Raw genomic sequence first — 12,828 nt, 5'->3', positions numbered from 1 at the left:
CAAAAATTTGAAGTTAACATAAGCATCTATATATCAAACGAACACAATATGAAATTACAGATTGTTGACACATTTTAATAATATTGGTTTGAAACTATAGATTGTTGACACATTTTCCTATATAGTTTGTTAAATTTTAAATAGTTTTACTTTGACAAAAACTATATGTGTTCTATTTTAGGAAAGAGAGAGTGTACATACACTTGGCAATGTACGAGCATGTTTGCTATATACAATATACTATAAATCAATGTTCTAGATTGTTTCGCAGCAAAGCGCGGGCATGGTGCTAGTGACTATATCTTATCAATATCATGTACGAAATTGTTGAGTTAGAGGAGAGAGAAACGAGAAAATAAGTAGGTCTTCTCTTATCTAAGAGATAATCTCTTACTAAGCAAGCTAAGGTATGTGTGAGATGTCTTATGTTAGTCACATGTTCAGACGAGTAGTTTATTTGTAGTCATGCGACGGTTTAAGGAGCGTGCAAACAAATATTGCTCGAGACAAACACTGAGAGATAATCATCGTATAATACACGTTTTCTTGTGTAACCACATATGCGACAACTAGCATAAGACTATCTTATCAACCATTGTACTCACTCTAATCTATATTAATTGTTATTAATATGGATATAGAAGGAATTAAATGTGTCTAGATAACGACAATTAATAACAAGTTAATATGAATCCGAGGAAGTATACATGTTTTCTCAAAGAAAAAACCATATGCAACAGCTAGCATAAGATGCTGTCTCCAGCCCCGGAGGGCCCACGTGTAAGGGTCCGCGCGGTTTGTGGACCGCGCGGCGGGACTGCATGAGTTCTTGTGTCCGGCCTCCCTTCCCCACCGCCACCGGCAGTCACTAGCTGCACCTTCCGCGCGCCGCCGCTTCTACCGCCGTTCTACGTGGGCTACGCGCGGCGGACAGCAGGCGAGTATTCCGACCAATTAATCCAACACTCTTCTCCCTTGGCTTGCTTTCTCGCGTGAGGGCGCATTGATCTTGTTCGTTTCGGGAGACACCACACCAAGGATGCCATCGGGTTTTCTTTTCTTGTGATCGACAGTCATTTCTTCTCCATCGTCGAAATGGCGGCGGTTTAGTTTTTCCGGTCAGAGGTCAGATCATGATCAGATCATCGATCCTGATTCGATCGCGGCTGCCGGCTGAGATCGTGGTGGAAAACCTAATCGATCCTTCGTTTCGATTCCTAAGCTGTGATTTACTACTTGCCATAGACGACGAAGCCCGGCTGCCGTGTCTCCCATGTTGTTTTTCTTTCACTCCTTCCTGAATTTTGGCTGAAAATTCAGCGCATTGATCTTTCACTCCTTTCTGAATTTTGATCTTCTGTTTGTGCAGCGAATCACCGAAACTCCTTTCTGAATTTTGATCTTCTGTTTGTGCAGCGGATCACCAAAACCTTCTTCAGAACTTTGATAGGGGAGTAACAGTTAATTTAGAAGTTCCATAAAAACTCGTCCTCTTTGATCTTTGACGATATGCTGATGTAATTGTGCCGGTTTATGATTTCTCTGAGCTTGCTAATTAATTCACAAATATTCTGGTCTAGATTTCGGTCCGCTCCTCAATCAATATGTACCCTTAATAATTAGTTAATTGGTCATAAATTATTGCAATTCTTTCCACAAGCGTTTTCCATTACTTTCCTTTCCTCGGCAAAGCTACGTACTTGCAATCTTCATAAGGCTGCTTACTCTCATTCCTCTGCAAGCATTTCAGGCCAGTTTCAGCAAGAACCGAATCCTCCCCTCATCTCTGTCCAACTCCAAGCTCCGGCGCGCGACGATGAAGCACACGACATCGGACTCGGACGTGACGAGCCTGGCGACGACGTCGCCGTCCCGGTCCCCGAAGATGTCCGCCTACTACGTCGTGAGCCCGTCGCGCGACTCCCGGGACGACGGCGACAAGTCGTCGTCGACGCAGGCGACGCCCGTGTACAGCAGCCCGCTCGAGTCGCCGTCGCACCAGTCCTCCCTCGGCCCGCACTCCAGGGCCTCCTCCGCCAGCCGCTTCTCCGGGCCCCTCCTCAGGTCGCCGTCCGGCGGCAAGGCCGCCTCCCGGAAGCGGCCCCGCGGGCACGGCAAGGGGTGGCACGAGGTCGACGTGATCGACGAGGACGACGGTGAGTACGACGACGACGACGAGGGAGAGGTCTCCAGGGGGTGCGTCGTCGCCTTCTGGTTCTCGGTTCTGGTCCTGGCCTTCACTCTCGTCTGCCTCGTCGTGTGGGGCGCTGCCCGGCGCTACAAGCCCACCGTCGTCGTCAAGGTGCATTTATCTTTGAACATCTGATTTCTGAACTGATGTGCAGCCGGCTCCTCTGACATACTGAAATTTGTTCTCCCTTGTTTATGTTCAGAGCTTGACGGTGGAGAATTTCTACGCCGGAGAAGGCGTGGACCGCACCGGGGTGCCGACGAAGCTGGTCACCGTGAAGTGCTCGCTCAAGATCGACGTCGACAACCCTTCCACCATGTTCGGCATCCATGTCTCCTCGACCTCGATCCAGCTCATGTACTCACAGATACCCATCGCCAACGGTCAGGTAGCGTAGCACGTCAAGAACATCAGAAAAAAATCCCCTTACTGAAATTTCTTCGCAATGTATAATGCATCCTGGTGTGCTCTGCAGTTGGAGAAGTTCTACCAGCCGAAGGCGAGTCGGCATGTCGCCTCGGTGATCCTGCACGGCGATAAGACCCCTCTCTACGGAGCCGGTGCTACGTTCTCCGACACCGGAGACACGGTGCCGCTGACGCTGGACTTGGTGGTGAACACCAGAGGGTATGTCATCGGCAGGCTTGTCAGGGTCACACACGAGAGGCGTGTGCAATGCCCGGTCGTCGTGAGCTCTCATAGCGACAGGCCCATCAGGTTCACCCAGAGTGCTTGCAGTTACACTTAGGTGGTGCCTTGAGATTTCCTGGGTAACAATAAAAGGTTGTGATCGTGTAGATTCTTGAGGTTGTTCATGACAAGAGAACCATCTGATTAATAATCAACATCTGATGATAGCATTCTGTTGGCATCACTAATACATCACATATAATTTGATCCTCCTGTCACAAAACGAGGAGACAACATCTGAATCGAGTGCCTGCAGAAGCAGAAGACCAATGTATCTGCAGAATCATACAAAAATGACCAGCATCTACGGTCAGGAGATTGGGGGGAAGAATTGTGTTTTATACCAGTGTACATATGCTTGACAACAGAGCATGGCCTCTTAGCTGAGGAACACCATGATCTTGAATGAGCTGATGCCCTGACTGTACAACCCACCCTGCTTCTGCCATAGATTCCTGCAAAACCCTGAGGATCGCATTCGGAGCTGGCATGATCGTTGGAGCGGCAGCGATGTTGATGCGAACTGTTCAGCCTTGCCTGTCCCTAGTGCGCTTGTCACCTGCAGGAAACTGGAATGCGATGGATGATCACTCCTTGCCGGCTCATTAGTAGTTGCCGATCTTTGCAGCTTGCCATCATCGTCGTCGTCCGAATGGTGGTCCGGCTCTTTGGCGTTGCGGCGGAGACGATCATCAGGGGAGCCAGACGCACGGTTGCCGTTCTCGGTCAGGCCGACGGCTTTCCACGCATCGGCGACGAGGCTGTGGGTGCTCTGCTTGGGCCTGACGCCGGCCTCCTGCATCATCTGGAGCACCTCCTGGGCCTTCCACGGCTGCTTCTGCTCGCTGTAGCCCCAGATGAGCGTCTCGAACGTCCTGAGGTTGGGGCGCACGCCGGCGTCGCGCATCTTGCGGTAGACCTTGGTGGCGTTGTCCATGTCGGCGACGCTGCACCAGCCGCTGATGACGGTGGTGAAGGTGACGACGTTGGGGCGGACGCCGATGCGGCACATCCGCTGCAGGAGCTCCTCGGCCTTGCCGGGCTGCTGCGCACGGACGTAGCCCTTGGCGAGGATGCTGTACACCTGCGGGTCCGGCTCGACCCCGGCCTCCATCATCCTGTCGAACACCTTGTTGCATTTGGCCATGTGCCCCAGCGAGCTGAACGCGTTCAGCTGGTGGCTGTAGGTGACGATGTCCGGCTTGATGCCGAACTGCTCCATCAGCCCAAGAACCTGCACCCCATCAAAATGTATGCGGTTCAGCAGTCAGTGTGCAATGGAGAGTTGTATGATCATGGAGCTCTGTCTGAGGTGTCGTCGTACGTCGTCAACGGCGGCCATGTCGTTGGCGTCGAGGAAGCCCTTGAGGAGGGTGTTGAAGACGATGACGTTGGGCAGGACGCCGGCCTCTTTCATCTGCCGGACGCACCGGAGCGCCTCCTCCAGCCTGCCCTCCCTGCAGTAGCCGCCGACGATGATGCCCCAGGTGCGCTCGCTGGTGCGCAGCCTGGCACGCATCATCTCCACCACGAGCTCCTCCGCCCGCCACGTCTCGTCGTTCTTGGCGTAGGCGCTGGCGACGGTGTTGTAGGTGACCACGTCGGGCTCCACGCCGCGCGCCCGCATCCTGCCCACCACGCCCCACGCTTCCTCCAGCCTCCGGTGGTCGCACCACGCCTTCACCAGGATGTTGTACGTCGTCAGGTTGGGCCTCACCGTCGACGCGACGACCCCATCGCCGGCGCCGCCGGCCATCATGTCGAAGATGCGCTGCGACTCCTCGGGCCGGCCGGCGATGCCGAAGCCCTTGATGAGCGTGTTGAAGGTGCTGATGGTGGGGCGGCACCCCGGGTGGTGCCGGCTCATCTTCCAGAAGGTGCTGGTGGCCTCGCCCATCCGCCCGGCCTCCACGAAGGCGTTGATCAGCGCGTTGAAGAAGATGGAGTCCGGCCGCAGCCCGGCGGCGTCGATGTCGGCGAGCAGCGACGGGATGGACTCGAACGTGCGCTGGCTGGTCACCGCGGAGAGCAGGGTGGTGTACGTCACCAGGGACGGCCGGTGGCCCTCGTCGGCGAGGTGCTCGAACGCGGCCTGCACCTGGTGCGGCTTCTTCGCGTCGATCAGCGCTCGCATCTCCCGCGTCCGGCTGATCACGGCCTGGCACGCGTGCCCCTTGGCGCACGTCGTGCACGCGCTTGGTGCTGGCTGCACGGCGCCGCCGCCGTCGACTTGCTGCTTTTCCTCCTCCTGGAACACACAGAGAAACTCGCTGACTGGATTGAGATCACTAACCACAGAAGTCACAGATAAACAACCGTCGACCTCTCTTACGTTTACACAAGAATCGCCGAATTCGCTTACCGTGGAAGCAGATCCGTTCAGCTGTTCTCCATTGTTTCTTATCTTGCCTGTGTTGTTCGAAGTTGAGGCCAGATGTATAGGGGTTTCTACCATTGTACCGCTATATGCTTGTTCATACAAGCTAGGTGCTCAACCTGGCCAATAGTATCAGCATTCAGATGCAATAATTCCGAGGACCTTTTTTTTCCCAACACAGTAGTCGAGTACTACTTGCTCTACACATTGAGGGGATGTCATGCAAGTGAAAATAGACAGAAGGATGCAAACCACAGCTTTTCATCAGAACCATTTCAGAACGCAGGAAGAGGAAGGAGCACATAAATTGCAGTCAATTTTGCTTAAACAGGTTTAGTATCAGCAGGTAAGCGCAACCCCGCATCGAACCAATTAGAATGCGCCTCTCTTCTTGCTTTGTTGCTCTTATCCATTCTCCGGCCAGGGGATTCAGCGACGGCGGAGGAGGTCGAGAGGTCCGTCGTGTCCCAACCAAGCAGGAGACTGCAGGAGAAGGGCGAGAAGCACGCGCCGCTGCTCCGAGCTCGTCCCCCGCCGACTCCACGGCCCGCGTAATTGGGCAAAACACAAGAGGTAGAAAATCTATGCACACTCCCAGTTCCAGCAGCAGGAACTCAACGACAAGGCTTGGCTAGGTACCTCATTCGCTGCCGCGGACGACGACGCCGCAGCCTCGCCGTGGCCGGAGGAGGAGCAGGGGCGTACCGTGCGGGGGAGAGACGAAGGCGTGGCGGTGCGCTGCGCTCCCGTTTTCTTTATCCGCAGAGCGAACGGGGGACGAAACGATAGGCGGGGGCCGGCGCGGCGCCGGTGACAGCTTGGCAAGCCAAAGGCCGATGAGGGACCCGCCGCATTTTCACTGAGGCAGCGCGCGCAGCTGCTTCGTCTGATTCGCTAGCGATTTTTTTATGTAATACATTTTTTATTTTCAAAAATAATACTTGATTTAATTTTTTTGAACAAATACTACATCGTCAAGGAATAGTACCCGATTAGAGGGTATCGGGGAAGCCGAACACAATTAGTGGCAGTCGGGGTAGCCAAACCCGATTCCTTCAGATTCTGTGAGTCACCTACCGCTCGCCGATTCCTTTGCAATTCCTTTGTAGCAGACGGGGTCCACTAACTCGATTGGAGGCAATCGGGCATAGTTAACCCGACTAGTTTGGTCGGGCTACGCGTCCCCGATTTTTTGGCCTGCCAACCTATTGCCGCCACCCCTCTTTCCCGCCAATTATTCTTGGCGGCTCTCTATAAAAAGAACTGGACCGCAAGATTGTATCGAACAATCATTGTTTCTATCCCTTTTCTTCCACCGCCATTGTTTTGCTGCCATGAGTGTGCCTTGCTCGGACAAGGACTGGAGGCCGAGGAAGAGGAAGGATGCAAGCTTACCCCCCGATATTCGATTGGAGCGTTGCTGGTGCGGCGATCTTGCGAAGTTGAAGGAGACGAAAGACTTCTCTGATAAGTTTGGCATGAAGTTTTTCATGTGCGAGAACTATGATCCGACAAATCCTGGCTCCACGAAGAGGGGATCAGAACATCCTCCCCATTCTCATCTTCATCTGATTTATCGAATTCACCGGATTGATCGGAATCAAGCTCATCCTCCAGTCCATCCTGGTCTTCCTCGCCCATCATGTTCTGCATCTGCTCTTCTGCTTCCTCGCTATCAACCTCGCCACTGCCATCATGTCCACCTATTGCAAGACTACTTTGTCCAGATTGGAAACTGTTACCTCCAGCATCAGAAGTTTGACTGCTCTGGCCTGGATGGAACTCACCCTCGCCTTCGTGGGATGTGACCTCCTTCGCCAGAGGAAGTATTAAGGCGATGTGAAACATCGGAAATTATAGATACGTTGGAGACGTATCAGCATCCCCAAGCTTAGTTCCTACTCGCCCTCGAGTAGGTAAACGATAACAAAGATAATTTCTGAAGTGACATGCTACTTACATAGTCTTGATCCAATAATGATGTAAAGCATGTGAACTGAGATCAAGTTATTCAAAGCAAATGTCTATATTGATATAAGAAATGATAATGCAAGAGTTATACAAGCTAGAAGTTTTCATGAACTATTGCTTTAAAGACATGAAACCGTACAAAGTTCATTAAAGATGTTTTAAGTATACAGCATAGAAGTTCTATCCTTCATTCTAAGCATCAAGTAAATTTTCACAACAAAGAAGGATTCAGTCAAGTAAAATTAAACATGAACGTCATGAATCAACTGTTTCGAAGCTTACTCAACCGATGAGCGCAAGCATTTGGTATTGGCACCAGGATGTTATGGCAAAAAGAACGTTAATGGGGGTTTGGAAGGCCAATGAAAGAAAGTCTCACAAAGCTATAAGTGATCATTAGACAAGAGGAAGTCTTATAATCGAAGCTATGTAAGGAGTAGTGATTGCCATGCAACGGATGCACATAGAGCTATATGTGTATGAAAGCTCTCCAATGGAACTAGTGGGGGTGCATCCAACTTGGTTGCTCACGAAGACCTAGAGCACTTTTGAGGAAGCTCATCATTGGAATATACAACCCAAGTTCTATAGTGTAAATTCCCCACATAGTTATACTAGTAAAACATGAAAACTCTCTCACATGGAGTATAGGTGCTGAACATGAGCACAAATGATGACTATGAATACTGCAGGTGCTAAAACATGAGCACAAGTGTGGATAAAAGATAGTAATGTTGCCCCCTTTTTCTTTATTCACTTTTTTCTTTTTCTTTTTCTTTTCTATTTTTTTTCCTTCTTTTCTTTTTCGGTTTCTTTTTGATGGCCTCCATGGCTCTTTTCACTTTTAGGGGCAACATCCTAATATGACAACACACTTTTTGGTACAAATAACTCATAATAAATGAAACATGATGTATAAAACTGTATGCCTCTGCCAGTGTAGCAGGATGTGCAATGATCTAGCGTAACATGCGTAAACCACACATCAGCTGTATAGAATCATGCAAAGCAATATATAACTAATGAATGACAACATGTAATGTAAAATGGAAGTTGCATGGCAATATATCTCGGAACAGCTATGGAAATGTTGTGGTAGGTAGGTATAGTGGCTGTTTTGAGGAAGATGTATGGGCTTATGTGTAGGAGAACAAGAGAAAGTCCTCCAACGGGTTTGGATGTACTGGCGAAGTATGCACAACTCTCAATGTGAGCAAAAGGCAATGCACAGTACCGAAGAGGCTAGCAAATTTGGATGGTGGAAGTGCCAAAAACCGTAGCTTGACATTAGTCAAAAAGAACTCACAAGCTTATTGCAAACAACTAGCAGGTTCAACATTAAGAGCATGATTAAAATTCACTCCAAGGAGGGCCGTTCACGGTGGCACAAGTACCCCGCTAGCTCCCTCGACCTTCAGCACAACTTAGTTGTTACGATGAACTCTTAGACATGAAAAGCTATCAAGTCCACTACACCTTCAACCATTTAAGTAGAGTTTGTAGTACGACACAAGCTTAAAGACAACAATCCACTACTGATTTTAACTTACTTAAACAACAAGCTTTACCATCTAAATACCTCAAAACGTTTGCAAAGAATCAGGTTATCAAAGCTCAATGATCTACAAGATTATGCAAGTATTTCATTATACCCCTGCCACATGCAACATTTCCTAAACCAACCAAATAACAATGAACGAAGCAGTTTCAATCTTCACCATGAACATTAAAAGTAAAGCTAAGAACACATGTGTTCATACGCAACAGCGGAGCGTGTCTCTCTCCCACACAATGAATGCTAGGATCCAATTTTATTCAAACAAAACAAAAACAAGAACATAAAGACGCTCCAAGTAAAGCACATAAGATGTGACAGAATAAAAATATAGTTTCACTAGAGGTGACCTGATAAGTTGTCGATGAAGAAGGGGATGCCTTGGGCATCCCCAAGCTTAGATGCTTGAGTCTTCTTGAAATATGCAGGGATGAACCACGGGGGCATCCCCAAGCTTAGACTTTTCACTCTTCCTGATCATATTGTATCATCCTCCTCTCTTGACCCTTGAAAACTTCCTCCACACCAAACTCAAAACAATCTCATTAGAGGGTTAGTGCATAATCAAAAATTCACATGTTCAGAGGTGACACAATCATTCTTAACACTTCTAGACATTGCACAAAGCTACTGGAAGTTAATGGAACAAAGAAATCCATTCAACACAGCAAAAGAGGCAATGTGAAATAAAAGGCAGAATCTGTCAAAACAGAACAGTCCGTCAAGACGAATTTTTTAGAGGCACCTAACTTGGTCAGATGAAAATGCTCAAATTGAATGAAAGTTGTGTACATATCTGAGGATCACGCACGTAAATTGGCATATTTTTCTGAGTTACCTACAGAGAACCCTGCCCAAATTCGTGACAACAAGAAATCTGTTTCTGCGCAGTAATCCAAATCTAGTATCAACCTTACTATCAAAGACTTTACTTGGCACAACAATGAAATAAAATAAAGATAAGGAGAGGTTTCCACAGTAGTAACAACTTCCAAGACTCAACAAAACAGTAGCAAAATAAAAACATGGGTTATCTCCCAAGAAGTGCTTTCTTTATAGCCATTAAGATGGGCTCAGTAATTTTAATGATGCACTCGCAAGAAATAAGAGTTGAAGCAAAAGAGAGCATCAAAAAGCAAATAAGAAACACTTTTAAGTCTAACCCACTTCCTATGAAAGGGAATCTTGTAAATAAATAAATTCATGAAGAACAAAGTGAATAGCATAGGAAGACAAAACAAGTGTAACTTCAAAAATTTCAGCATATAGAGAGGTGTTTTAGTAACATGAAAATTTCTACAACCATATTTTCCTCTCTCATAAAGATTTTCAGTAGCATCATGAACAAACTCAACAATATAACTATCACATAAAGCATTCTTATCATGAGTCTCATGCATAAAATAATTACTACTCCCATCATAAGCATAGTCATTCTTATAATTGTAGCGGGAGCAAAAACAAAGTAGCTATCATTATTATTCCCATCACCATAATCATCATATATAGGAGACATATTGTAATCATAATTAATTTTCTCCTCAATAGTAGGTGGACTGAAAATATGATAGTCGTCATTGCAATCATCATATATAGGAGGTAAAGTATCATCAAAGTAAATTTTCTCCTCCATGCTTGGGGGACTAAAAATATCATGCTCATCAAAACCAGCTTCCCCAAGCTTAGAATTTTCCATAGCATTAGCAACAATGGTGTTCGAAGCGTTCATACTAATAACATTGCTAGCATGCAAATAAGGTTCCATAGGTTTTTTAATTTTCGCATCAAACAATCCATGTCTTAACTCAGAAAATAGATTAAAAAGCTCAATGTTGTTTTCCATTATGCCTAGCTAGTGAAAAACAAGAAACAAAAAAGATGCAATTGCAGGATCTAAAGGAAATAGCTTCGAGCACTCACACACCGGCAACAATGCTAGGAAATAGCTTAGTAGTCGGAGGATGTGAATACCTTTTACCTTACCTCCCCGGCAACGGCGCCAGAAAATAGCTTGATGTCTACGCACGCTTCTATTCCTGTAGACAGTGTTGGGCCTCCAAGAGCAGAGGTTTGTAGAACAGAAGCAAGTTTTGTAGGGATTCGTTGCATAGAAAACAAAAAATTTCCTACCGCGAGAACGCAATCCAAGCCAAGATGCAATCTAGAAGACGGGAGCAACGAGGGGGATGATCAAGACTAACCCTTGAAGATTTCCAAAGCCTATAAGAGTAGGCTCTTATTGCTGCGGTAGACGATCACTTGCCGCTTGCAAAAGCGCGTAGAAGATCTTGATCACGGTGCCACAATCGGGCAGCACCTCCGTACTCGGTCACACGTTCGGTGTTGATGAAGACGATGTCCTTCTCCCCGTTCCAGCGGGCAGCGGAAGTAGTAGCTCCTCCTTGAATCCGGCAGCACGACGGCGTGGTGGCGGTGGCGGTGGAGATCTCCGGCGGAGCTTCGCTAAGCGTGCGGGAGAAGAGGAGGAGAGAGGGGGCGGCTAGGGTTTGGGAGAGGGGGTGGCCGGCCTCCTTGGGTGCGGCCAAGGTGGGGTGGTTGTGGTGGTCAGCCCCCTCTCCTATGCCCCTCATTATATAGGTGGAAGCCCCAAGTGTTGGACTACAAGTCTTCGAATAAGACCCGAACCAAAAACCTTCCATGTGTAGGGAAACCTACCCAAGGTGGGAATCCCACTTGGGGTGGGATTCCCCCCTTCCATGAGGGGGGTTGGCCGGCCACCCTTGGGGAGTCCACCTTGGACTCCTCCCCTTTAGGGTTGGCTGGCCATGCAAGGTGGAGTCCCTCCGGGACTCTACTTTCCATGGTGATTTCTTCCGGACTTTTCTAGAACCTTCTAGAACCTGCCATAAATGCACCGGATCATTTCCAAACTTGGAATATGACTTCCTATATATGAATCTTATTCTTCGGACCATTCCGGAACTCCTCGTGATGTCCGGGATCTCATCCGGGACTCCGAACAAATATTCGAACTCCATTCCATATTCAAGTTCTACCATTTCAACATCAAACCTTAAGTGTGTCACCCTACGGTTCGCGAACTATGCGGACATGGTTGAGTACTCACTCCGACCAATAACCAATAGCGGGATCTGGAGATCCATAATGGCTCCCACATATTCAACGATGACTTCAGTGATCGAATGAACCATTCACATACGATACCAATTCCCTTTGTCACGCGATATTTTACTTGTCCGAGGTTTGATCATCGGTATCACTCTATACCTTGTTCAACCTCGTCTCCTGACAAGTACTCTTTACTCGTACCGTGATATGTGGTCTCTTATGAACTTATTCATATGCTTGCAAGACATTAGACGACATTCCACCGAGAGGGCCCAGAGTATATCTATCCGTCATCGGGATGGACAAATCCCACTGTTGATCCTGTTGGCGTCAGAAACCCACCGGCGAGTAGCGACGGGCAACACGTAGAGCCGGGAACAACTCAGAGCTGCGGCTGGCCCTGGTCCCTCGAGCGACGGCCCGCAAAGCCTCTGGTACACACGTCCGATGCTGGTGCAAGGGCGTGCCACCTGATCTATACCTGATCAGGAAGGTGATGGATTTGCTTCGCTTAGTTTCCTGCATGGCATACACGTAAACATTAAATACGAGCCTCGATCGGCTCTCAGGTTATCCTGTGAATCGGCTCAAGGAGCCGATCCGCCCATGGTTCGTATGAGGTCTACGATCACATGGTGGTCCTGCTTGATCGATATATAGCTAAAACGACCTACGACGATTTAGGGTTTTCACCGCATAATCGGAACATCCTACGCGTGATTGAGCCTGGCAGCCACGCACGGTGATAATAAACCAACCCTAGACAAGGCCTAAAAACCAACATGAAGTTGATCCCCGGAACATCTTATCTAGGGCTAGCAAACTACACCCTACGTGCTACTGGATCCTTCAACCCGTTTGCAAGGCCTAACTATGCAGATATTAAACTAATCCTTGAAGAACAAGGAGCAATCATAACGGATCGGATCTACTAAATAATGATCAAGCAAGGTG

At 48.3% G+C, this 12,828-nt stretch overlaps 2 protein-coding genes across 2 annotated transcripts; one reads left to right on the top strand and one right to left on the bottom strand.

Annotated features, from left to right (window-relative positions):
* Positions 1 to 1,365: 1,365 nt before the first annotated feature.
* Positions 1,366 to 3,051, top strand: LOC127341997 (uncharacterized). Its single transcript, XM_051367939.2, has 3 exons — positions 1,366 to 2,302; positions 2,394 to 2,579; positions 2,667 to 3,051. Exons 1-3 carry the CDS (start codon positions 1,817 to 1,819, stop codon positions 2,937 to 2,939), a joined length of 945 nt encoding a protein of 314 aa, XP_051223899.1. The 5' UTR covers positions 1,366 to 1,816; the 3' UTR covers positions 2,940 to 3,051.
* LOC127341995 (uncharacterized) lies at positions 3,044 to 6,054 on the bottom strand. Its single transcript, XM_051367937.2, has 4 exons — positions 5,898 to 6,054; positions 5,244 to 5,377; positions 4,206 to 5,129; positions 3,044 to 4,115 (listed from the first exon to the last, which is right to left on the bottom strand). Exons 2-4 carry the CDS (start codon positions 5,334 to 5,336, stop codon positions 3,261 to 3,263), a joined length of 1,872 nt encoding a protein of 623 aa, XP_051223897.1. The 5' UTR covers positions 5,337 to 5,377; positions 5,898 to 6,054; the 3' UTR covers positions 3,044 to 3,260.
* Between the last annotated feature and the right edge of the window lie 6,774 nt (positions 6,055 to 12,828).

Source organism: Lolium perenne, chromosome 3 (genome assembly GCF_019359855.2).
Source record: "Lolium perenne isolate Kyuss_39 chromosome 3, Kyuss_2.0, whole genome shotgun sequence".
In the NCBI taxonomy this organism is placed as follows: domain Eukaryota; kingdom Viridiplantae; phylum Streptophyta; class Magnoliopsida; order Poales; family Poaceae; genus Lolium; species Lolium perenne.
The sequence above is the reverse complement of the archived record's forward strand: the minus strand, read 5'-3'. Positions and strand labels throughout refer to the sequence as shown.